Below are 27,757 nucleotides of genomic sequence, written 5' to 3'. Positions count from 1 at the left end.
CCAACCTGCTCATCCGAAATGAGGCTCAGTAGTTCCATAGCCAAGTGGTTCGCCAAGACCTTTGCAAAAAGTTTGGCCTCAAAGTTCAGCAAAGAAATGAGTCTATACGACTCCGGGTGTATCAGGTCCTTTCCTGGCTTTAACAGAACTATAATTTGGGCAATATTCAAATGCTGAGGGAGCTCCCCCGACTCAATCGCTGTGTTAAACACCGAGGCCAACAAAGGTGCAATCTCCACCCGTAAGATCTTATAAAACTCACTACACATGCCATCAGGCCCAGGGGATTTACCCAAAGTATTAGACTGGATTACTCGCTCTATCTCCTCCGGCATAAACACAGCCTCCAGCTTCTCTCTAGACGTAGCTGAAAGAGTCGGGAGATCATGGCCCGATAAATACAGCTCCTCATCCAGCTGAGGAGCAGCAGGAGGAGAATATAGCTGTGTGAAAAAATCTCGAAGTGCCTGATTAATATCCCTATCAGTATGCACATCCCCAGATCCCCGCGCCGTTAGGGTGGCAATATGAGTACTATCTCTCTGTTGCTGCACTAATTTCGCTAAAAGCTTACTACTCTTGTTAGCAAAACGGTAAAGATGAAACCTATAATGTTCATGGACCTCCGCATCTGTTGATGCAGAAGAGAATGTAGCGAACATTGGGCCTCCAGTAACCGGGCTTGATCAGAAACATCATGCGTGAGACCATAGCGGTGATACAGCAACAAAACCAAATGCAACAAGCTCTCCCCGAAGAAGAGCTTTAGCTGTCTCCCAGGCCAACGACAGGGTATCAAAATGAGCCACATTCGTCTCCCGGAACAAACGCCACTGAGCCGTAAGATGAGCATGAAATTTACTATCCTTGTAGAAATAGCTAGGAAAACACTAACCGATGGAGCTGCCACTCAGCCGCCACCCAAGCATGATCAGATATCTTGATAGGACCGAGCCTGGAATCAATGATCTTTGAAAAAACATAGAACATGTGAGCAATATATAATCGATAAGGGATAACGATGTGTGTGCCTGTGAAACATGGATATAATCCCTCTCCACCAAGTCCAAAGAGTCACACAGGATAGCAATTCCTGTAGCATGTTTGTGAGATTCCCTCTCCACCCCCTTCGAGCAGTCCCAAAGGGTATCAGCCACTTCTTTGAAATCACCTCCCACCATTATAGGGATATCCCCATAGACTGAGAGAAGATCCGCTAGATGGTGAAAACCCCTGCTCCCGTGTTATTTGGGGCATGCAGATTACAGAAAATATAAGTTTTAGAGTTCAAGCTTTGCCTTGACACTTTAACGTTGCTTCATTTTGGAAGCTTCCATTTTAAGGAATCTGCATAAAAGGCTAGAATGTATAGTTTATTTATGGACCTTCATGTTAATGCATTTGAAGGTGTGAATAAACATGTGAATAAAGGTGAGCCGGTTGATGTAGTATAGCTAGATTTTCAGAAATCTTTTGACAAAGTTCCTCATAAGAGGTTCCTGAGAAAATTAGTACCATGGGATAGGTGGCAAAGTTCAGTTGTGGATTAGGAATTGGTTATCAAATAGAAAACAGAGAGTAGGGATAAATGGTCATTTTTCTCAATGGAGGAGTGTAAACAGTGGAGTTCTGCAGGGATCTGTACTGGGACCAATGCTATTTAACTTATTTATAAATGATCTGGAAATTGGAACAAGTGAGGTGATTCAATTTGCAGATGACACTAAACTGTTCAAAATTGTTAAAACACATGCAGATTATGAAAAATTGCAGGCTGACCTAAAGAAATTGGAAGACTGGGCGTCCAAGTGGCAGATGAAATTTAATGTGGACAAATGCAAAGTGATACACATTGGGAAGAATAACCTGAATCACAGTTACCGGATGCTAGGGTCCACCTTGGGGTTAGTGCCTAAGAAAAGGATCTGGGTGTCATCATAGACAATACGATGAGGGGAGATATGATTGAAGTCTACAAAATTCTGATGATAAAGGGGATGTAACTCCTCTCATATGAGGAAAGATTAAAAGGTTAAGGCTCTTCAGCTTGGAAAAGATACAGCTGAGAGGAGATATGATTGAAGTCTACAAAATCCTGAGTGGAGCAGAACGGGTACAAGTGGATCAATTTTTCATTCCATCAAAAATTACAAAGCCTAGGGGACACTTGAGGAAGTTACAGGGAAATACTTTTAAAACCAATAGGGGGAAATATTTTTTTCACTTAGAGAATAGTTAAGCTCTGGAACACATTGCCAGAGGTTGTAGTAAGAGTGGATTGTGTAGCTGGTTTTAAGAAAGGTTTGGACAATTTTCTGGAGGAAAAGTTCATAGTCTGTTATTAAGAAAGACATGGGGGAAAGCCACTGCTTGCCCTGGATCGGTAGCATGGAATGTTGCTACTCCTGGGATTTTGGTCAGGTACTAGGGACCTGGATTGGTCACCATGAGAACGGGCTTCTGGGCTTGATGGACCATTGGTCTGACCCAGTAAGGCTATTCTTATATTACTTACATATTTGTTGGTTCATAGTGCACACGATGGTGTATAACTATTTTGATGGCAAATAAATCCAGTTTACATAGTATACCCTAATTTATTCTTCCAAATCTTTGCCCTTTTTTAAGATTAGATATATCAATTGCAAGTTATTACTACGCTTAACAATACATTATATAGGTTTTACAGTTGAAAACCAAATTGAATATGCTGTATGTTTGTTATCTTTAGTCATTTTCATTTTTTTCTGTTTTATTAATGTAACATGACAGTTCTTACTCTAGACTTTGTCTAGGCACAAATGTCCCTATTGACAGAGGTGAACCAAGACTTGGCAGCTAACCAAAATTAACCTATAGTAATGGAAAAAACCTTTGAATTGGCTGTTGAAAAATTTCCTAGCACTTTGGAGAAAGTAGTCATACAGATGGTGAAACACTTAATTACACATCTTGAAATGGCACTAACTGTTCTATGTTATGCTGCTTCAAAAGTTAACTTACAGAAATAACTACCATATTAGCTGTGCAATTCCCATATCGTGACCATATGAACCTAAGAAAAACCATGCAAGGTCAGACCTATAGTCCTACAAACCCTGCATTCTCTCTGACAGTGGCAATTTTGGGTCACTTGGAAGTATCCAGGCACTGGTAAGTGAAATGGGATTGGGCTTATATGTAGGAGTCATTCTTTGAGTAAAACCCAACTCCCACCCTCACCACCCACCTTTAAAACTTGGTGATCAAATTCAAGATTTCTCAGTTCCACGTTAGTGCAGTAATGGCTTTATACTCCATCATAATCTATATTTGAATGACGAGTGTCATTCCAAATAAATCTTGTATTTATTTTTAAGCCTAAATTTTTTCTTTATACATCTCAGTCTCTTTTGAGCTTCCTTAATGAATTAAATTTATAGCAATTGATATGTCTAGTGGATAGCATTCTGCCACATACTCTGCTTTGACAGCTGTGGTCTGTAGACTGTGCGGATCTATATATTCCAACAGTTAAGCAGCTAAGGTTGAAGGTGTTCGGGACCAGTATGTTTTCCGATATAGGTCCTCATGAATGGAATGAGATTCCTCTGTATAAACAACAGCAAGAAAACTTGGAAAATTTTTGAAAAATGATTAAAAAGATATCTTTTTTTTTTATATAAAATGAAGTATGGGACCTGAATTTTAGGTTGTATGATTGAGTGCTGGTTCGCTTATTCACTTCTTACTGTTTCTGATTGCTTTGTTGTGAATGTATTGTTATGATTATAATAATGTATGTTATTTGTTGTGACTTGCTTTGTGCACAGCGGGATACAAATAAATGAACTATAAACTATTTAATCAAACATGCTGTAAAATTAAGAATTTAAACATACTATACAAGCAGAGGGCGTTGTTACTTAGGGCTCCTTTTACGAAGCCGCGTTAGGGGTTTAACGTGCGCAATAGCGTGTGCTAATTTGCCAGCCATGCTAGCCGCTACCGCCTCCTCTTGAGCAGGCGGTAGTTTTTCTGCTATCGCGGGGGTTAGCGTGCGCTTAAAAGGTGCGTGCGATAAAGCTAACGCGGCATCGTAAAAGGAGCCCTTAAATGTGTACTGACGTACTATAATGCAGTATTTTCCAAGTTTCCTTGCCAATATCCAAGTATCCCTTGCCAGTCAGGTTTTTCAAGATACCCACAATGAATATGCATGAAAGAGATTTGCATATAATGGAGGCAGTGCAAGCAAATCAAGTTCACCAGTATTCATTGTGGATATCTTGAAAACCTCTTTGGCAAGAGGGTAATGACGCTTTCGGGAATTAGTTTAGCCCTAAACAACAGATATATACTGCTCCTTTATAACTACAATGCTGTGACCCTCAAGAATAAGCATTTCTAGCTACCAGCGACCCCATCCCTCAATGGGTTTTTTTCTCCTTACTTGTATTTTTTTATGAAATTGTAGTTCCACCCTTTTACCCCTCCTTATAGTTTGTGATGTCTAATGTTCATCTATTGTACGTCTCGATTTGCTTATTTTATTAGTGTACATCACTTTGAATTTATTATAAAAGCATTTTATCAAATTTTAAATAAAACTTGGAAACTTGGACTTGGAAAACACTGCTATGCTGCTTATTGCCAACCTTCTCAGCCACATCAGAAACACAGCCTTGGGTATAGAAGAATTTTTAAAAATATATTCTGCTTTACGTTTACAGTTCTGACATCATTCTTGTGTTGTTAATTACATATTATAAGCATAATTATGACTAGAGTTGCCAGCTGGATCCAGATCCACCCAAGGGTAGATCCAGCTCTGAGTTTACCCCATTGCATGCGGGGACTTGTAATTATGATTTCCCCATTGCATTTCATACGAAACTCAAGACCAAAAGTTCCTAAATGCAATGAGGTAAACCCAGGACTGGATTAATCCTATCAGAAGAATTAGGATCCAGTTGGCAACCTTAATAATATAACCAAAGAAGGTTCAAATTCAGGCTTAGACACCTTACATTCATGGTGTTTTATAAATCCCTATCTAACTTCAAAATGAAAAGGTCCACCTCTAATCTCCCTATCTCAGAGTTTTTCTTATTTCAGTGCATTCAAAGTTAGCTGCCCTTTTACACAGCTGCTCAGTATAATTATCGACCCATTTGAGAGTAGTACCAGTTTATGCTACATAGTTTCATAGTACCATACCTCAGAAAACCCACTGGCATCCACATACAAACAAAATGCCATTTTCAATTTTTGTTTCTGCGGCAATCCCAAAATAATTTAGTCTTCAGAGCACTATAGGAGTCAACAGTATTCCATCATAGAAATCTAAAACAGGTACAACAATATTTACATGAAAAGTAAGTTCTTATTACATCCAAAAAGAAAGATGTCACAGATTACTGGTAACATTGTCCAAAAAAAATAACCTATTACAGATCGTATCTGCATAGATGTGGTATGAAGAGGAACACGAAACCAACAAAACATCACATTGCAAAAGCCATTCCTATCAGGATCACTTAAAATAAGATTTCCTATAAGGATGAACAGTAATGAAAATAATGTTCTCTTAGGTTTCCACGGCTGGCATCATGATTGTTGCAGTTGCCTGGGTCTCACCACATCTGGGTAGGTAGAACTGATGTTTCAGCCATCATGCTGTGGCTTTCTTCAGGGTACCCTGAAGAAAGCCACAGCATTATTTATTATTTATGAGTATTTAAAAAAATGTCTTACCTGCCTAACACCCAGGTGTGTTACAATAAAAACATACATAATTGATTCTCAATAAACAATTCACAAACATATAAAAATAAAAACAGTGTCGTATTTAACTCCATATTTCAATCCTCTTTCTTAATATCAAGATTCAACCATAGTACCCTGCTACAAACAAATGAGTTTTAAGTAATCGCCTGATACATTTCTATATAATCTTAAACTACCCGACAATGCATTCAAAAGTCTGGAACCTCCAAATGAAAATGTAGCTTGACTTGTTAATACATAATGCGCAGATTCAAACATCAGTTTCAATGGCAATTCTGATCTCAATGATCATATTAGGTAAAATGTCGGTTCTACCTACCCAGACGCGGCGAGATCTGGACAACCGCAACAATAATGAGAATAACATTTGCCCAATTCTTCCCTGATCAATAAAAGGTCAAAATTCAGAGGCACTTATTCAAGTAGGAGTAGCTCCTACCTGCATAAGGGCTACCCAACTAGAGTAGTTGGTAAACTTCAGCATTATCTGGATAATGCTGCTGAAAATAATTATTGATTACTCTGGCACTAGCTGGATAGTGTCAGAGTGCTCTTTTAGTCTGCTAATTGGGTAATGATCCAAATAAAGTTAGGACAAAAAAAAAGACTCTCCTAATTTTATCCAGTTAGTCATTCAGGTACTGGTTTGAATATTTTCAGTACTCAAATAAGTGCGGGTGGTCACTTTGGGCCTGATTCTATAAATGACACCTAACCTGTAGGTACCGGTAGGTGTGGTTGTCAATAAACCACTAGGTGCTGGCCTAAATTACCAGTGCCTAAATCTGACGCCTAGCAATGCCTGTCAACCATGCCTATTCTCTGCCCCTAACCATGCCTACATTTTAGGTAGGTGTCATTAGGTGTTGGAGGGCACCTTGACAGGCATCTTTAGGTGCCGCCCTGATATCTGCTTGCAACCTAAATTGGTAATTTTTTTAAATGGATTTTTAATGGTATGGCCAATTACCGTGCCACTGAATCCATTAAAACACAATTAATTTGTACGGAGATTTTAGTTAGGCATTGCTAGGTGTCCGTGATTAGACTGCCTAGTGGTGCCTAACCTAGGTACCATTTATGAAATCAGGTCCTTTATGCCTAAATATTCAGCACCAATATTTGGTGGATACAGCTTGACACTGAATATTTAGGTATTAAAAACCTAGAGGCAGCCAGCATTAAAAAAACCACAATCACTGACCATTGCAGGCTGAATATTACCTCTTAAGCTTCCAGTGGGTAATTTTATAACAGGATAGCTTAAAATGTACTCTATGAGCCCGATTCTATAAATGGCACCAATGTAGGTGCCACTCGGCATTGTTGTCAATCATAAAAACAGCGCCATTTATAGAATCATGCTTAGCGGTGCTTAAACAGACTCCATCCATAAGCACACCTTTTAAACATAGGTGTCATTAGATGTCCTTAGGCATGAGAGGGTGTCTCCATTTAGGCATTGCTAGGCATCCTAAGAGTTTGGCTCCAAACTCTTAAATTAATCAATGCTTTTTAAAAATTGGGCACAGATCGCAAACGTAAGCATTGCTTGGTGGCTGCAATTAGGGCACCATTTATAGAATTCCCCAGTATGTGCCTTTATAAACTAAGCATCCAGAATCAGCCTTAATAACATGTAAACGCACACAGGTAATCTCTTAGGCAGATATAAATATATGGGTGTAGCCTATATATGGACGCACATACTACATAAAGTACACAGGCACATCACAACTCTGTCCCTCTTCTCCCCTATGAATGCCAGCAGAATGTGCTAAGTATATACACTGATGCTTTGGGTGTGGACAAACATTTTTAGAGTTTCTCCCCTTTTGAGTACTTTCTGCATATGCATTCCCTTTCTGAGATGGCAAAACAAATGAAGTAGTAACCAGAAATATGATCTCGCATGACTGATGTAATTGGCCTGCAAAAAAACCCCCAACAAAACCTATTTAAAACATTGCCTGTAAATAGCATACACACAGACATCTGTAGCAAGGTGCATTTTAAGAGAAGCTGTAGATTAACAAAGAGATTCTTAGCTGGAAGCCACTGAATGAATGATAGTAACAACAAAATGGCATTAGACTTTGAGGACTGGATTTGAAAGGGGAATATTCAGCGGAGAATCTGTAGAAAACTAGCTGGCAGATGCTCAGTGCTCCGAGAAGCCATTAATGCCTGAAATATATTCAATTCAGTGTATGTGCTCACTGAGACAGAGAGAAATGTTATGGTTGGATACGATAACCACACGAACCTTTTTATGGAAAAAGAAAAATCCATAAAATGCCCACTGCCTTCCTTCTATATAGGAGAGATTTCAGAGCTTCTATTGTATGCATCATTAACAAGATTCATACATGGCTAAATGATTGTGCTGAGGAACCTGATAAATTTATATGTACAAATTTTAATAAGTTTTAGTTGCACATCTTCTTAACATGTAACACAGACTTACACAGGTAACACACTACTATTATTACAACAACAGAGTGGACAAGCATAACTGAACTTATGCATCCACATATAGAACTAAACAAGAGAGGTCCTTAGTATAATCCATATTCTCGAGTTCCCCCAGACGTTTGTTCATTGCTTATATAATATGCATCACCTTTTAGAAGCTTGGGGGTGATCTACAAATCAGTGGCGAGAGTGAGATTATGAGAGAACCTACTAGAAAGGGCAAAGTCAAAAGTTTCTTAAAATATATTACATCTGTGCTACAATTGCTCTGAAGAATAATTTTTGTTAGAGCATTGGTGGAAGGCCAAAAATGTAAGACTACTCACAGAATTCTGAAACGCGGCACTGAATTTTCCAGAATGTGTAGCCATATTTACCAAAACAGAGTTTGAAGACGGACAAGGTTTGTGGCTTTGCATTTCTCATCAGCAAACTTATTGAAATGCTTTCCAGAATATATGAAATAGGCCTTTAAAATCATAAGATTAATTTAGCCTGCTCTGATTTATTTGCTTTAAAGAAGCTCTATACACTGCATTGTATTGCTTGGAGACTGTAAAAACAGCATAAAATTAACTCAATTATCATGATGCTGACAGCTACATGATTATGTAGTTGGAGGAGGCCAGTATATATTAACATGCATGAATTCAAATTATCCACATAGTTAGTAAATTAATCTGTAGAAGGGGTTTGCATGGTTTTACATGTGTTAAATCACCTTAAGCAAACGACAAGAAAAAATATCCAACACAATCTGCAGTGAATAAAGAACAAACCAAAACAAAGAAAACTGCACACAGATGTAGAAAGATGCAGGCTAAATTTATTATACCAAAAATATGAATGCGGTTAATGTTACCACCTTGAACCAAACCAAAGGACCCGACACGGTCCGTGTTTCGGTAAACACGCCTTCATCAGGGGTCCCAGGTGGATAAGATATCAATTCAAACAGCAAACAAAAACTTAGCCTTTCTAAAAAAACTGCTCGCGTTTTTTAGAAAGGCTACGTTTTTGTTTGCGGTTCGAACCGTGTCGGGTCCTTTGGTTTGGTTCAAGGTGGTAACATTAACCACATTCATATTTTTGGTATAATAAATTTAGCTTAAATCACCTTAACACAGGTTCAGTCCCTAAATTTCTTATGCTACCAAAGGTTCCCTAAAAAATATTCCTTCATATTTTTAGTTCTGCAAATGTTGGAGGTTTTTGAAAAATTTTGTTAAATAAAAGCATTCTGAATTTCTGACATGTTGGTGAAATAACAGCAAGCTTATATGTTTGCTATTTGAAACAGTGGACACACTGTGACTAGTGACCACTGAGACTAGTGGTCTCCATTAGTTTTTAAATTGGGACCATTTTGGATCCATTTGAGCTGAAGGAGAGCCACCAAATATATTCCCATGTGGGGCAATGACACTGCTGACTTAAAGTTTGCTGTTATTTTGTGCCTGAAAACCAGACTGTTTTGTGCATGTACTTTTGCAGTTAAATGCACTCCTAAAAATGTACTTAAATAAAGTTACAAAATATATAAATATACCTATATTATCATCAGTATAACATTTGGATCATTCTTATTAACACTGAAAGCATGAAAGGAATTATTACTCCTCCTTTGGGCTAATGCACAAAGAGCCTGATTCTCAAAATGTGCAACCTGATTGCAGGCGGCGGTAGGCATCCGACCACCGTCTGGCAGCTGATTGGAATGCATGTTGAAAAAAAATTGTTTAGGGTTTAATGTTTTATTTAACAAAATATGGAGTCCATTGGCTTTATTTGCTGTTTCACATTAAAAGATAAGTTCCCTTCTGAGTTTTTTCATTACACATCTGGGATGGGATGGGGGGGGGGGGGTAGGGTAGGGAAAGGTAATGAAAATATAGATATTAATTCTTCATATTAAAAATGTTTAATATTGTCAATATTAATAATTGATGGAAAGGGGATTGGGTATAGCTATGATTCTATAATATTATTGTTTGAGATAGTGTATTCTTTGTTATTTTCAATCTAAATGTATTACACTATTGTAACTAAATAAAATAATAAAAATGTTTAAAAAAAAAAAAAATTGTTTGTGGAAGGATGCCTATGTTGTAGGCCAGTGGTTCCCAACCCTGTCCTGGAGGACCACCAGGCCAATCGGGTTCTCAGGCTAGCCCTAATGAATATGCATGGAGCAGATTTGCATGCCTGTCACCTCCATTATATGCAAATCTCTCTCATGCATATTTATTAGGGCTAGCCTGAAAACCCGATTGGCCTGGTGGTCCTCCAGGACAGGGTTGGGAATCACTGTTGTAGGCGACTGTAGTGCGCCTAAGGAGACACATAGGGATGCTTAAACATGCCCAAGGCGGGGCATGGTTTTGCCCAGATGTGGCCTTGGGTATGCTTAACTGTCCCTACCTGCCTCCGTAGATGTGAGACAGATGCCTTAAATGTAGGCCTACAAAGTTCTGGCCTACACTTAAGGCGACTGTTCAGCGATGTAGATGCGATTCTCTTTAGGATGCCAATATGTGACTGACATGCGATTCGCGTCCGCCTCTTAGGCGTCTGCCGAGATCCGTACCTAAAGAGAATCAGGCACAAAATGTCTGTAAACAGTAGAATGGCTTAGGATGAAAACTACAAAATAACACTGGATAAAGAATAGGCAGAAGCATCATGATCACAGTTCACAATTTAAAACTCTTCCAATATTCTGAATATTTATAATCACACAGGGTTTATTATATAAAAGAGCAAGTCTAAGAGATGCAAGCCTCATGGATATGCAATACAAAACAGAGAAGCGAGGCACTTAATAAACAGATACAAATAGTAAAAAACATAAGAACAATTTATCTAATGATATCAGATCCACATGTTGAGTCCTTTCAAAATGTGGATCTATAACATTAGCATTCGCACTCCGTCATCTGCAATTGAAAGCTAAACACCTTCAATCAATAATCACACAACTCAATTTTATTAGAATAACTATTTGGCCACAGTTTTATTATCTATCTTAATATTATCTTCACTTACAATACAATCCGTGTCCAAAACCAATAAACCCCCAACGCATATTTCACATATTTCCAGGGAGCTATTCGGTGTCAAAACTAGCTCCCGTTATGACTTTAAACTTATAACATTCCCCCAAACATGACCCACGGTGATGCCAGGCCATGCTTCCCCTCACAGCGGTGTCACCTCTGACTACAGTACCTCTGAGTGTTACATTTATTTATTAACTGCTTATCTCCCAGATCTAACTGGGCCAAACCCTATTTTCCACCCCACCCAAATCTGTGACTGCTTCCCCCAACCCCTAAAGCTCAACCAAACCTACCCAAGTTCACATAAAACCTGTAACCCCTCTCCCCCAAACACTGCACAAAACATACCACCAGCACACATGGGAAGGAGATGGGGATAATTTTCTCCTGAAGAGACTACTCTACTCTTCCCCTTTCCTCACAGAACTCCCTCCAACATGCTACAACATTCAACCAATCCATTCCCATCACCTCAGAAACTTACCCAATCCTTTTTCTTTCTTACAAGCTCTACCTATTAACTCTTTCTTACCTCCTCTTATAAACTTGTCAATCCTTATTCTACAGACCCTTGACATCACCTCATATATTCCCCTCACCTTCAGCCCCACCCCCCATTTCACCCACACTACTTCCAATAAATATTATCAGCAGGTAACATCAGTTCAGCTAATGTAATATCACCAGATGAATCAGGTGTTCTGTATCATTGCATACATTTTTTATTTCTTTTATACTATATGCATCCATCTATTCAGTACCTTACTTCTTCTGTTTGCCTTTATTATCTCCACCCCCTCCCCTTTTATGAAGCCACGTTAGGCTTTTTTTTTTTAATCATCGGCCATGGCAGTATTAGCTCTGATGATCATAGAATTCCTATGAGTGTCAGAGCTAATACCACCATGGCCGACGATAAAAAAAAGTCTAACATGGCTTTGTAAATGAGGGAATATTTATAACCATGACTTCATTATTTTTCTTCCAGTTTTTTCAGATTACTTATGCTGGCTTTTACAAAGCTGCAGTAGAGGTTTCTACCATGGGTGGCGAGGTAAATGTTATAATGTTCATAGAATTCCTATGAGCATTGGAGCATTTACCTCACTGGCCTCACTGGCAATCCTGAATCCTGTCCAGTAGTAAATATTCAGAACATATGCAAGATGTTTTAACTTGTGTCCCAGTGCAGTGAAGAAAAATAGATTTTCTAGCAGGGTAGCTTATCAACAGTGCCCTCTTCGGGTGACACTTGTTCTTTTACACAGTGGTCTTATTTCTAAGGAATTAAAGAAAGGGTAGAAAACTTTTGAGCTCTTAATGTTTAGGTTAGCATTGCTTGCTTTCTTACAAAAAAGAATATCACAACGATACAAGCCTTCTTTATAGTAAGAGATGGTCGGGGAGTAAGACAATTGTTGTTTAAAGATCAGTTGAATCAGTTGAATCGGGGCATACTCCACATAGGTGTATGCAGAATTGAAATGTTCAAAATAAAATAAAAATATATTTTTCTAATGACTAAAATGTCTGGCATCTCTTCTGGGATTCATAATATGGCTATACACGGTATACACGTGCTAGTTTATCATTAATTTTTTCTATTTAACATGGATAGAGCAGGAGTGTGTGGTGCAGTGGTTAAAGCTACAGCCTCAGCACCCTGGGGTTGTGGGTTCAAACCCATGCTGCTCCTTGTGACCCTGGGCAAGTCACTTAATCCCCCCCCCAATTGCCCCAGGTACATTAGGTAGATTGTGAGCCCGCCGGGACAGACAGGGAAAAATGCTTGAGTACTTGAATAAATTAATGTAAACCGTTCTGAGCTCCCCTGGGAGAACAGTATAGAAAATGGAATAAATAAAATTAAAAAGGGCTAATGTCTAGTATATTGCATTATTAATTCCAGTGCAACTGGAATGACCATCATTTCTGTCAAATTACTGGTTTTGACTTCAATGGATATGGCTGCTTTCATTGCTTTTCAGACTTTACCTAGGTGAGTATACTCTATGATATGCTTAAGTCTACTAAAGGGAATTAAGCTCTAATACACTCTTAGCACATGCAGAAACACTTACGGCAAAGCACGTTACTGAGTTTTGTGGTAAGTAACTTATTTGTGCATACTAAATGCAAGGTACTTATTTTATTGCATTTATTTTCCGGATGGGACCTGTTAGAGGCAGAAAATAGGAGTGGAAGCACTATCCAGCTAGCACGTTCTGATTACTGCAAACTAAGGCCCAGATTCCCTAAACGGCGCCATTGTCACTGGCTGCCTTAAAAGTGGTGGCCAATCTCGTGTCAATCACGCGATGGCACTATTTAGAGAATCGCGCTTCCAGAAAAGGTAAGTGCCGGAAATGTGGACCAAGGTTTTCAAGGCCTACATTTACAGCACCTACTTTTGACGTGAATCATGCCTATATAGGAGCTTTTACAGAGCCTAACACCATTTCTGGCATTAGCTACACCTATAGTGGCGTTAGGCACTGTAAAAGCACTTCCAGAGGCATGATTCTGGCATTGTTTTTTTAGATGCCAGGAAGTGCCTTGAATTTTCTTTTAAATCTACTTTTAAGTGGTATTTTGGACTTAGGCGCTGGTAGGGTGGCTATGTTAAGGCGCCATTTATAGAAGATGAACCTAACTGGTTAGTGCATCCATAACACAGGAGCCCTTAGTGCCTCCTATATAGGAGGCAGTAAGGGCCAGATTCTATAAATGGCACCTAACTCAGTAGGCACCTAGAAAAGTGGCACCTACCACATGTCAAAGTTAGGCACCACTTGTAGAATTATGCCTAGCGGTGCTTAAATTGACTTAGGTGATGGTATATTAAGCCAGGGTTTTCTTGGCCTAAAACACTGGCACCTAAGGTAGGCGCCTACCATCACCTAACTCAATCTATGCCTTAACTTCACCCCAAATCTACCTTTAACCATACCTACTTGCTGGTAGGCTCTGGTAGGCCCATTTGTGTAAATACCAACTGAATTAGTCACCCACTGGCTAATTAATTGTATACATTGTTTTTTAGTGGAACTTTCAATTAACAGCACCAATTAAGCCATTTAAAAAGTAAAGTGCCTAGATCAGCTAATAGGCACAATGATCTAGGTGCCTAACTGTAGGCATTTTATAGAATCAGGGCCTAAATGCTTTTCCTGACAATTTTTTTCAACTTATGCACACCAATGTAAACATTAGTGCACAACCTGAAAGAGAAATAGCAGAAATTGTCGTATTTCCTGGGCATGCTAGAAATGGGCTTAGCGCATGAGAACATTCCACATAGGCACACACTAAGCTCATTTACTGGCGCACTTTAGTAGAAAAACCTTTATATCTGGATCAGATCTAATTTCAGTGATGGAATGCTCCAGAGTTTCAGTTTTGTTGAGATTAAGTGCTGAGTTCTTTCCACCAATGCTTTGATGATATCTCGTTTAAAGTCGGAAAATGTTACTGAAAATCCAAGCAGTTAGAAACACAATCCTTTAAAGCACTGCAATACTGGACTCCCATAATCATACCAGTATTCTACAAAAATTTTCTAACATCAGTTCTTGGGGGTCAAAGGTGAATAATGATCTTTGGGAAAAAATAAGAAGCAAATTCCAAGTAATAGTAATAGATTCCTCAAGACATCAAGCTGGCAGTTTTATTGATTCTTATTAAGATCTAAATTATCAATCTTCTCTCTGTTCTGAATTCATACTTTTTATTTCTTGTATTTTTTTTGGGGGGGGAGGGGATAAAGGTGCATAGTTCTGTATATTGTTGGAGAGCAACTTTGTTATGATCAGTCCATCAGTGCCCTAAAATACCTCAATTTAAAATAGTGAGAGTTACCAAGTAAGCAAAAGCTTTCAAACATCTTCAACACCATTACACATTTCCTTGGGAAAGAACTATAAATAGACTGAGAAAAGGGAGTGACAGTTTTGTTTCAACTGGTATCTAAATTATCTAACTGCTTTTTCCTACTACTACTGTTTTAGTGTTCAGAAAGAATTATGAACCACTGTGACTTTCCTCCCTCAAATATTTACATCTTCTTCTAAGAACATTATGAAAAAAAAAAAAAAAAAAACCCCACCATGCACATTTCATACTTGTTCTTCTTTGTATGTGTTTGTTTCATGCCTTCCTTTTCAAAAAAAATAAAGTGCAGCATCCGCTCCCTTCTTCTTTTCTCCGTACTCTGGATGGAAATATCTTTAGATGTCCACTTGTCTGCTCTCATCTTTTGTAGTCAGCCTAATGGCTTGGCTTTTCTTTCACCACATTCCAGCTTGTCATTTCATACTAACTTTTAATATTATTCTGAATACAGTTCCAAGGACTATAATGACTTCATTATGGCATTTCCACAGTTATCCGCCGTCATTATTTTGTTTATTATTTTGCTGGTCTCTTTCATATTGCTTCATTCAAAAACTCAGAACACAGTTCAGAGCTAGAACCACGGAAATCACAACTTAAGTGCAAACTGACTTTCCAACGAACAGTCACATGTACATGATGGTCTAAGTATCTTTGTTCCAGTGTATTAATTCAGTTCTACATGGATGATAAGGAAATACCACCCACCTATTCAGCCATACTTTTTGCAAACTATTCCCAATCCCATCAGTGGTGTCCTTTGCTTTCCAAATGCTGACATTTACAAATTCAACATTTTAGTGGGGAAGAGGGCTGTTTATACTCAACATTTATAAAACAAAGAAGTTAAGCTCCATAAAAATTTCAGAATTGGGAGGTTGGAGGTTTTTCTGATTTCTTCCTCTATTTATTTTGCTCTTCTACAGAGGTCTCACATTGAGATGATCTACATGAGAAGATCCTACTCAAAGATTTTGCTACTAGGAAATATAATCATGATTGTTCCAAATGAAGAGATGGCCGATGGTCAAAAAAAGCAAGAATGATTGCCTTCATTTCTTATAGCTTTGACAGAGGTGTTGATAGTTTTGGAAGTTATATCAACTTGTCCTAGCTGCAGGGGAAAAGCTTTGGGAGAAACTGACTAGATTCTTTCAATCTGTGTTACATGGCATTTCACAAAAGAAACCAATACCAAATGCCACTTAAGTTGGTTATAAGAATGTAAGATGAGCCATGCCGAGTCAAAACTAGGCCCATCAAAACCAACTGGTCTGACAGTGACCAGTCTGAGTTACGCGTACCCAGATCATATATGGAAGGTCAAATTTTTCTTTCAAGAGCTAAGCTTTCCCAAATATTCCTGGATAATCAATTTTTATGGATATTTCCATAAAATATCCATTTTTCCATAAAATATTTCCATAAAATATTTTTCCATAAAATATTTCCTCCAGTAATTTGTACAAACCTCTTTTAAACCCCACTATATTAGTCACTGAACTAAATCCTCTAGCAATAGATTCACAGCTCAATTATGCGCTGTATGAAAAAAAATTACCTTCTGTGTTTTTAATCTGCTGGCTCCTAGCTCCATAGATTATCATTCTGCGCTTTATTTGTTTGAAATGATAAATAATATTGCCAACTATCTCCCAATATTCATGATTTTATAAACTTCTATCATATCCCTTGTCAGTCATCTATTTATTCTCCAAGCTTAAGAGCTCTAACATCTTAGCCTTTCTCCATGGGGGGAGCTATTCCATCCCTTCTAATATTTTTATTGTCCTTCTTGAGACTGGGCAACCAAAACTACACAATGTTTAAGGTGCAGTCTCAATATAATTGTAGATCTATACAGAAGTATAATGATAGTCCCAGTTTTGCTCGGTTTGTCTTTGAACAATCCCTAGTATTAGTTTTTTTCTGCTTTCCTACAAATTGCTGCTTATACCAATGAGCGCTATCTAACTCTCCTTGGACAGTCTCCTTTTGAACCTAAAAAGTGATTTCAAAACTGGCAGTCCTGATTGATGTTTGTTGACCCTTCAGATTCATGCCTCCTCCCACCTCCTCAATTCTTATAATGGAGTTTTGGCAGTTTTTTTTTTTTTTGTCTTATATTCTCTTTCTTTCTGAATAGCTGGTGGCCAAAGTGACTTTTGTTCTAGTACTCAGCAATATCAAAGGGAGGGGATGAGCCAGAAGAGGAAGCCCACCAGACAGTGAGAGAGAAAGAGATGTCCTGGGAGGAGGAAAAAGAGAGGAGAAGATACCTCTCCACTTTTATAATACTGCTGGTCCTACACCACTGTGTTCCGGTGTCTGTATGGTGGAGGTGGTAGCATAGTGCCTGGCTTCAGTGAGAACTCAGTGAGGTACTCTGGGTTCTCTGCCACAATAGGCCTGATACGGCCATTTTGTTTGTAAAAGTATTTTGTGCTGTACTCCTGCAGGTAGTCAGGATGCTGAAGGGTGCTTCTGGGTGGTAGGCTGTGATTCCAATATTCAGGGTTGTCAAATGCTTTCTTGGCTTTTTCTGGCACAGATAGCCCATTACTCTTAAGGTATTCTGCATTCCCCAAGGTGTTAGCAAAGCTGTTGAGGTATAAGGGCTCTTTCACATATTCATCCTCTGGCTTGGGTTTTCCATTGATGACACTGTTATATTCAGGGGCTTCCAGAGGTTTAAGATCACCATTTTTTCGTCGAGAGACAAAAGGATTCTCCTCCACAGGGTTTATATAATCTAAAATATACAGAAAAATAAATGTCAGAAAATCTAGTTTCACTTCTCAGCAATATGCATTCATATACTTTTGCTCAGCTGAAACCTATTCAGGTAAATGCTCCCATTTAAAATCCGGTCCCTTTAACCGACTACATGATTTTGGTCCAACTTACAAGCAATACAGTTTTAGCTGGAAAAAAAGAGGTGGCTGAGTATGTTCGTGTGACAGGTTTTAAAATATAGAACCTCATTTACTGGAATCATTAATTCAAGTTAAGAGCATAGGTAGTAAACAGGCTACCTTGAGAACAATGGAAATATTTTTGAATATGTGATAAATCACATTAGCATGTTAGAAAATGAGCCCATAATTTGTTAGTATGATATTCAGCACAAACTGGCTAACATTTGGGACTACAGTAGCAGAAATAAATCTAACAACTGCTCAGTTACCCTAACCCCATATTATAAATGTGCAAGACCTTCCATTTTCAGAATTTCCCCAATTAATATGCATTGAAAGCAGTGCATGCAAATAGATCAGCTCAGCGGCCCAATCTGGAACTTATACCTGTTTTGACTTGGTCTAAGTCAAAACGTATAAGTTCCATCTAGGCAACCTGTTAAACTTTTTGATTATGGCTGCCGGATGACTAAGTCTATGTCAGCCCTCATCCCATCAACCAATTGTCCTACCCAAATCTCCCAAAATGCCCCTTTTTGCTCTGGGCGCACAGAGGCAGTGAAAAGGCCTAAGCTGGGTTTTAGATACATCTAAAACCCTGTTCAATTATCGTTACTTGGACGACCTGTCTTTTTGATCATCCAAGTGTCGATTTAGGCAGGTTTTTAGACATATTTTCTTTTTGATTATGTACCTCACAGTCTATCTTGCATATCCTTTCAGACCCAACACGGTCCATGTTTCGGCTTCAACACTGAAGCCTGCATCAAGGGTGTAGATAACAATCCACTAGATGGTGCTGAAACATTCAGTATCTAAGGAAAAAGGACTGCATGTTGCAATTTTAATATACTAATGAAAACGTATCGCTTGAAAAGCCACGGAGCTACATGTGCCATATCTACATAGAAACATAGAAGATGACGGCAGAAAAGGGCTACAGCCCATCAAGTCTGCCCACTCTGCTTACCCACCCCCTGTCTATGCCCTAATGACCCAATTTCCTTATCTTGACCCTCGTAGGGATCCCACATGGGTATCCCATTTATTCTTAAAGTCTGGCACGCTGTCTGCCTCGATCACCTGCACTGGAAGCTTGTTCCAATGATCAACCACTCTCTCTGTGAAGAAATACTTTCTGGTGTCGCCATGAAATTTTCCGCCCCTGAGTTTGAGCGGGTGCCCTCTTGTGGCCGAGGGTCCCTTGAGAAAGAAAATATCATCTTCCACTTCGACACGTCCCGTGAGGTACTTAAATGTTTCAATCATGTCTCCCCTCTTCCTACATTCCTCAAGAGTGTAGAGCTGCAATTTGTTCAGTCTTTCTTCGTACGAGAGACCCTTGAGCCCCGAGATCATCCTGGTGGCCGTCTGTTGAACCGATTCAATTCTGCGCACATCTTTACTGTAATGTGGCCTCCAGAATTGCACACAGTACTCCAGATGAGGTCTCACCATGGCCCTGTACAACGGCATTATGACTTCAGGTTTTCGGCTGACGAAACTTCTATTGATACAACCCAATATCTGCCTTGCCTTAGATGAAGCCTTCTCCACTTGATTGGCAGTTTTCATGTCTGCACTGATGATTACTCCTAAATCTCGTTCTGCTGAAGTCCTAGTTAAAGTTTCTCCATTCAAGAAGTACGTCCTGCATGGATTTCCGCTTCCAAGGTGCATGACCTTACATTTCTTAGCATTGAAGCCTAGCTGCCAGGTTGAGGACCAACTTTCCAATGTAAGCAGGTCCTGCGCCATATAATTCTGTAAACTGCATTCACTTACTATATTACATGTTAACTGAATGTTAACTGAAGCCGAAACACAGACCGTGTCGGGTCTGAAGGGATATGCAAGATAGACTGTAGATATGCAAAGATATACAGTATAGACTGATGATTATTTATATACGAGAATGTGTTGTATTCAATAAATGATTAAACTCAATTCCATTTCAGGTTGATTGTTAAGGTTCCTTCCCCACTTCTCCTTTATTGGTTAGGCGACTCTGGGACAAGGAACTGCAGTGAGAATAGAACCCAGTTTCCTAGGTTCTCCGGACACTGCACTAACTACTAAGCTACTTTTCCACTTTGCTTAATGTTAAGATAAAAGATGGTGTAAGTGCAAGCACCTAAATGTGGATGCCACATGTATAACTTATAGTATAGTAATATATGTTATATGCATAAATAGGATCCCCATCTCTGTCTCACCGAGGCTAGGTAATGTGCCTTGCCTGATCCCTATATACATCTGGATGTTTTTTATTTTATTTATTTATGAATTTTACACAATATTTCCAAGCATAACATCTTGTACAGTAAGATTGTAATTAAGAATTTCAAAAAGAAAAGAAGAAAAAAAAACACAATAGGAGAGATACTAACATATTCTTACAATTAAGCAATCTGTAGTCCACAATTATTATGATCCAAGACTTCAAGAGAGTGACAACATAACAATTAAGGAAAATCAATTTAATCTTGAAGAAAATCTAATTGGCTGAGGTTTTTTAATATAGTACTTTAATGTGATATACATGGGATTTTTGTGGTTTTATATATTTATGAATTCTCATTTGGGATCCATATATTTGAATTGAGTTTAATTTTATGTTTACTCATATGATTTGAATCTTATGATTTAGTGTATCATTTATGATTTATATTTTATGGTTAATATTTATTATACTAACATATTTGAGTATGATATTTACTGTATGACTATTTATATGTTTCACATCTTATGATTTATTGGACATCACTTATAGTTTAGATTTTATGATTATTATTTATTATACTTTTTTCTTACCAGTATATGTATTGCCCCTGAAGTAGCCCCTGATGGCTGAAATATGGTCTTGTCAGGCACTCTTTTATTTATGATTTTACAATACAGATTTTTAATATTTCCATCATATGCGCTTCAACATCTATCATCTTCATAGTCAGACTGGCCAGATGGTCCCCAACAAGAGCCATGCTGAGAACTACCAATCTATTTTGTAAAGTTTTAGAAGCACCTGGAGTGGATTCAGCTCTGATGTTTATGAAGTTTGGAGGTCAGATCTCTAAATATTTAGCTTTTGCCAAATAACAACTGTCATAAGAAGGGTTGACAAGCACTAACCTAGACAAGATTTCAAAAGTTATCTTCTCTTCTTCAGGACAGTGAAGAAATACTATGGTTATACCCCGTCTGACATTCAGCTGGCGGCAGGCAGTGCTGTTAATCTGGACATTTCCGGGCCGACATTTGAGTGCAGGACAAATATGTGCCGCTGCTTTGAGGCCTTCCATTTTACGCTCTGAGGGGGAGTGTGATGGGAACCCCCCAACTATACTCAGAACTCCTCACACTTCCGTTGGGGGTTGGGGTTAGGGGGAACACTGAAAACTCCCATTCTCCTTCCCGTTTTCGCTCTTTGGGAGTTTTCAGTGCAGTGTGTGTGTGGGGTGGGTTTTCCCCCACACCCACACACCTCTAAGAGTGCAAAAGGGAAGGCCTCAAAGCAGCGGAAGCGGCAGCACGCATTTGTCCTGCGCTCAAATGTTAGCGCAGGATTATCCTCTGCGGTTTTGATGCATCACTGTGCTGTCAGCACTGAAGAGCAGAGCATGCCTGGTCTTCAAACTCCTCTCTATTAATGGTAAATAAATTATATAAGCAAATAAACTAAAACAGTCACATAAACATATGGCAAATGATAGATTCAAATCATGGACTCGACACGATCCGTGTTTCGGCTATGGTGCCTGCATCAGGAGTCCCAAATAATAAAAATAAAATCAAACCCGAATGCTAAAAGATAAAAACAAACCATAAGCGGCATCCAAATTCGGGATGACAGCTGCTATCTCACACTGGAGTGTCGAGTCCATGATTTAAATCTATCATTTGCCACATGTTTATGTGACTGTTTTCATTTATTTGCTTATATAATTTATTTACTATTAATAAAGAGGGGTTTGAAGACCAGGCACGCTCTGCTCTTTTGTTTGGATTTTGCCACTTGGTATGCAGAGACGACTTTCTCCTCTGTGGTTGCTGCCAGCACTGAACCCAGTTATTCAATGACAGGTCATTTCAGGTCACCGCATATCCATTTTTTTTAAAGCTAGCTAGCGAATGCTCAGTTATCTCAATATTCAGAGCTAACTGGCCATTCATTAGTGTAAAAAAAATAGATCATACATTTATGTGATCTTATTTATGTACTAACATTAGGGAGCTAACTGGACTCTGCCCCCAAAATGCCCCTGGAACACTCCTGACATAGCTGACTTGCATTTTGGCTAACCAGACATTTTCAGTGAGACATTTCAGTGAGAATGTCACTAACCAGACATTCAGTGACATTTTCAGTTAAGTGGGGGCATGGCTGTCCTTTCCTGATTAGAACACTTCCAATAGTTGCTGTGGAGGTTTTGCAGATACTGTGGTTAACTTAACCCTTATTTACTGAAAATCCTTAACCTGAGTTTGTAGATTGGCTTTTTGATACTCTGGGTTCATTGGATGAATATAGATGCCAGAACTGGGATATGACAATTATCAGAACTCCCACACACCAACCTTCACAAACACTGATAGCAATGAGGGGCATTTTCAATATGACGCCCAAGTTCAAGTTTGGACATTTTGCAGAACACACAAAAATCCAGTAGCGAATATGACCATTTTTGAAACAGAAAGACGCTTTTTGTTTCAAAAATGGCCTTTTCTCAGATGTGCTTATCCTGTGTGTCTATCTTTTTGAACCATTTTTGAAAAAAAAAAAAATGTCTAAAAGAAAAAAAAACATATAAAACAAACCATTGGAATTTAGGAGGGGGGCCAACATTTTTTAGTAGACTGGCCACACAGATAAACTGGTCCAGACAGATAGACTGGCACCTTAGGGCACACTGCAGTAAACTTCATATAAAAAGGCCCATGTTCCACAACTCTTCCTTAATCCCTTTATAGTGTATGATAAGCTTTCCAAAACCCATCCAAAACCTACTGGACCCAATTGTACACCACACCAATAGCAGGTGTCACTTGCAGGTGTCACCTATATTACTACTACTACTACTACTATTTATTATTTCTGTAGCGCTACCAGTCACACTCAGTACTGTACATTAAACACACAAAAGAGCTTACAATCTAATTATGACAGACACACTGGACAAAAATGGTAAATAAATATATGCGGTTCATGTAGAGAAATACAAAAGGATAAAGAGGTAGAGATGGAAAAGGGACTACAGAGGGAATGCCAGACAAATATGGTGTTTTACAAGTCGGTGGGGTTAGGACTTAAGCGCAGTTTCAAAAAAGTGGGCTTTTAGCCTGGATTTGAATACCACTAGAGACGGAACCTGACGTACCGAGTCATGCAAGTTATTTGTGGTATACAGCGAAGAAGGGACAGAGTCAGGAGTTGGAAGTAGAGGAGAAGGGAATAGACAAGAGAGACTTGCCCGACAAATGGAGCAATTCCTGAGGCAGAATATCGGGAGAGATATGAGAGGAGAGATATAGATGAGCTACAATGTGAATACACTTGTAGGTCAGTAAGAGGAGTTTGAACTGTATGTAGAAGTGGATACGGAGCCAATGAAATGAGGAGAGGGGTAACCTGAGCATAATGACACTGGTGGAAAAGGAAGCATGCAGCAGAATTCTGAACAGAGTGAAGGGGACAGAGCTGGCTTAGTGGAAGACCTGCAAGAAGCAAGTTGCAGTAATCCAGGTGAGAAGTGACGAGAGTGTAGATGAGGGTCTTGGCAACATGCTCAGAAAGGAAAGTCCAGATTTTAGCAATGTTGTATAGAAAGGTTACAAGTTTTGGTGATCCATTGGATATACGAAGAGAAGGAAAGAGATGAGTCAAAGATGACTCGAGGTCGCATGCCAACGAGACTGAGAAGATGAGAGCATTATCTATCAAAATAGAGAATGGAGAAAGGGGAAAGGTAGGTTTAGGAGGAAACATAAGGAGTTCAGTGTTGGCCATGTTTAATTTTAGATGGTGGGGAGACATTCAGATAGAAATGTCAGCCAGGCAGGTTGATATTTGGACTTGGATCCCTGAAGAAATTTCAGGCGTAGAGAAGTAAATTTACAAGTCATCATCATAGAGATGGTACTGGAAGCTGTAGGAGATTAGAGCGCCAAGGTAGGAAGTTTAGATGGAGAAAAGAAAAGGTCTCAGGACAGATCCCTGAGGTACACCAACCAATAGTGGAATGCCAATGGAGGAGGATCCTCCAGAGCAGTGGTTCCCAACCCTGTCCTGGAGGACCACCAGGCCAATCGGGTTTTCAGGATAGCCCTAATGAATATCCATGGAGCAGATTTGCATGCCTGTCACTTCCATTATATGCAAATCTCTCTCATGCATATTCATTAGGGCTAGCCTGAAAACCCGATTGGCCTGGTGGTCCTCCAGAACAGGGTTGGGAACCACTGCTCTAGAGCATATGCTACAAGTCCGATGAGAGAGATAGGAAGAGAGCCATGAAATAACAGAGACCTGAAATTCAAGCAAGGACAGTGTATCAATGAGTAGGTGGTGATCTACAGTGCCAAAGGTTGAAGACAGATCTAGGAGGATGAAGATGAAGTAGAGGCATTTGGATTTGGTCAGGAGCAGGACAGTTTCCACAGAATGCAGCAGGTAAAAGCATCATTGAAGCAGGTCAAGGATGACTTGAGTTGAAAGAAAGTCAGTAAACAGCATGTTCAAGTAGCTTGGTAAGAAGAGGAGGAGGGAGACAGAGCAATAATTGGAGGGGCAGGTAGGGCCCAATGATGGTTGGCACATTGGGATTTGGGTGGGTTTTTGTATGCTCTGTGGTTGACTACACTGCCTACTAGGCTGCTCCAGGAACCTTCTTGTTGCTCTTCTACGAATGGCCATACAGTTATCATACAGAAAAGTACTGTTTCATTCACATCTTTGAAGGGGTGAAATTGGGTCAGTGATTACTGGGGAATGTAGGGGGAAGGTCATGCCTTTATTCCTTCAGTGGACATCTGGTCTTTTTGGGTACCTTTTTGGCACTTACTCATTGTTAAAACAGGTCTAGCTCCAAACGACCAAACAAGCTGACAAAATGTTTGATATTGCAGAAAAATGTCCAAATCATAAGCCCACCCTAGTCTTACCTGTCTACACCCCACTCCTACTTACTGAGCATATGCAGAGAGTCTAAAACATAGATTAGTCTGATTTGTTTAAATCCAGTGTAATTACATATGAGTCAATATTCAGCTGCTGTGGTGACCATATTAATATAAGTATTGGAGTTTAAATTAATACATACTGTATGTTTAGTGGTATTACACATAAAATCAGCAGTACTGAACATATAGTGGGTAGTGGGTGAAAGCAATTGATCTAGCCCTATGGGGTAAAGACCTAGATCAATTGCTTTCACCCACTACTTATGAGGAATTTAGGAAGCGCCTAAAAACATACCTGTTCCTAGACAACTGACCCGCTCTTCTCTCTCTCCTCAATAAAGGTCCTCCTGACCTCTTACCCATTCCCTCTCTCCCCTCTTAAGTCTGCGATATATATAAACTGTTACTATTATCATATTGTAATTTTCGCTGATTTTTTGATATGTGTGACCTTTTCCTAACAGGTCCTCTCGGAAATTTCTTAGCAAACTGTATATCTTATATTCTCGCTCAGCAAACTGTATATCCATATTTTTGCATTCTTAAAGTTTCTGCATTCTGTATTTTCCTCTGACTACCTGCATATTGTAACTCGCTGAATGTCCAGCTATCTTGATTGTAAACCGCCTAGAAGTCGCAAGATTGTGGCGGTATAAAAGAATAAAGTTATTATTATTATATAGCTACATGGAATGCAGTCACCATGCTATTAGCCTGTCCTCATTCTGACCCACACTCATCCTATTATATGTATGTTATTGGCTATTCAGTAGTATCTTCAGCTTAGTTCCATCCGTATGACCATATAATTTTCTTTAAATAGCCCACTGATGAAGAGAGAATAAGTCTTGAAAATGGGGAAATATACAATCAAACTATTTTTACTTCTTTTTAGGTTTTATTTTTTTACTTTACCCACTTTAATTTTAATAAACTATTAGCAAGCATTAAAAATTGTTAATGCATGCAACTAGATCATAAGCAATGAGTACAATATATATTTTGATACTGTTTCATGGTGGTCCTATTACTAGGTTTCAAAATGTAGGTGTCTACCAGCCTAGAAAACAGCAGCTTCGTTGTGTTTATGGTAGCACTTTAGAATGCCTAAGGTTGAATTAGGCATGGTTAATGCCAGAAACAACATTAGACATTGTATGGTGCCTCTGTAGATGCGATTCTCGTCAAAGGTAGGCACCGGAAATATAGGTCTTTAAAACCCTGGCCTATATTTCCAGTGTCTTTGACGAAAGTTGTGATACTGTAAATAGCAACATTGCACGAATGACACACGATTGGCGGCCGTTTTTTAGGCAGCAGCCAATATCAGCACCATTTATAAAATCCGGCCCTAGGCACCTAACTGTTGTAGAATCATGCCTACCAAGTTAGGTACCTTTCAATGAACTCCAATTAAGAGATGCTGAATGCTGATCAGTGTCGACTTCACCTATTAATTAAGTTAGATGCCTATAATGGCTAGGTGCGTTGATGTATGCACTTAATTTTAGGCGCACTTTATAGAACTTGGGGGTTAGTGTCAATTCCTGAGGCTGAAACCTTGAGTTAGGCGCCATTAGGCATGCTTCTATAAACGGCACCTAACTCTGAATAATGTACGGTAAGGTCCATTTTCTACGGTGCCTATCGCTTAAGGCACCGTTTATAGAAGCAGGGCCTAAGTGCCTCTGTGGTTAACATCACACTGTTTCCATGCTCTATCGGCAACCTTAACACATGGCCAGAATGTGAAAATTCTGGGAATGCCCCTTCTTGCTGCCACATTAGTTTCAGGCTTGCCATGCTTTAAAATCCTGCAGTATAGTGTGTTAAGCCCAGAGCTTAATACACTTTAGTAAAAAAGCCCCTAGATTTGTTGCTTCCAGTAGTAGCTGTGACTTTTATTTCATAGCATATTTCTGTGAGCCAAAGAGACAATGGAATTATGGGTCAAGAGTTCTTGGCTCCTTGCCCTCGGATCATGCTGATATCATAACACAAACATGTTACCATTTAATAATCTATCGCCAAAATTACAGACCCATGGTAGTGGGAGGTGGGATAAGGTTATTAAAGAAGAATTATAAGCAAAAGCATTTTTCTGAAGAAAAAAAAAAAGCAAGTGCGTTGGTATACTCCAGACATTTGTATTTTGTATATTTTCACATCTGGGCCAATATATTTCATTTCTAAGGAATGTCCTAGGTCCAGCCTTTAGGAGGAAGTGATATGGCAGCTAGCCAGCTCTAGTTACAGAAGCTGTCACTATTGCTTCCCTTTCCCTGTGACACAGTAAGTAGCTTCTGTTAACCACCTGTAAGAGCAGATGAGTTTCATTCATGCAATCAGACACCTGTTGAGTTCAGCCAGTTGAGCAGGAGATGCAGACAGGAGGTGAAGAACAATCAAATGGGCAGCAGAAGCTGAGAAATAACCTGCACCTTTTAAATAAAGAGCTCTCAAAAT

The 27,757-nt window shown here is 39.1% G+C and overlaps 1 protein-coding gene across 2 annotated transcripts in view; it reads right to left on the bottom strand.

Moving 5' to 3' along the window:
- Positions 1 to 15,409: 15,409 nt before the first annotated feature.
- The window catches only part of ERBB4 (erb-b2 receptor tyrosine kinase 4), a 1,781,744-nt gene continuing 1,769,396 nt past the window's right edge, over positions 15,410 to 27,757 (bottom strand). For both annotated transcript variants that reach the window (XM_033945093.1, XM_033945094.1), the window contains one exon: positions 15,410 to 17,946. In XM_033945093.1, the coding sequence (XP_033800984.1) occupies positions 17,501 to 17,946 (446 nt within the window). In that variant the 3' untranslated portion in view covers positions 15,410 to 17,500. The remainder of the gene's footprint in view (positions 17,947 to 27,757) is intronic.

Source organism: Geotrypetes seraphini, chromosome 5 (genome assembly GCF_902459505.1).
Source record: "Geotrypetes seraphini chromosome 5, aGeoSer1.1, whole genome shotgun sequence".
Classification (NCBI taxonomy): domain Eukaryota; kingdom Metazoa; phylum Chordata; class Amphibia; order Gymnophiona; family Dermophiidae; genus Geotrypetes; species Geotrypetes seraphini.
This window is presented reverse-complemented; position numbering and strand designations above follow the sequence as displayed.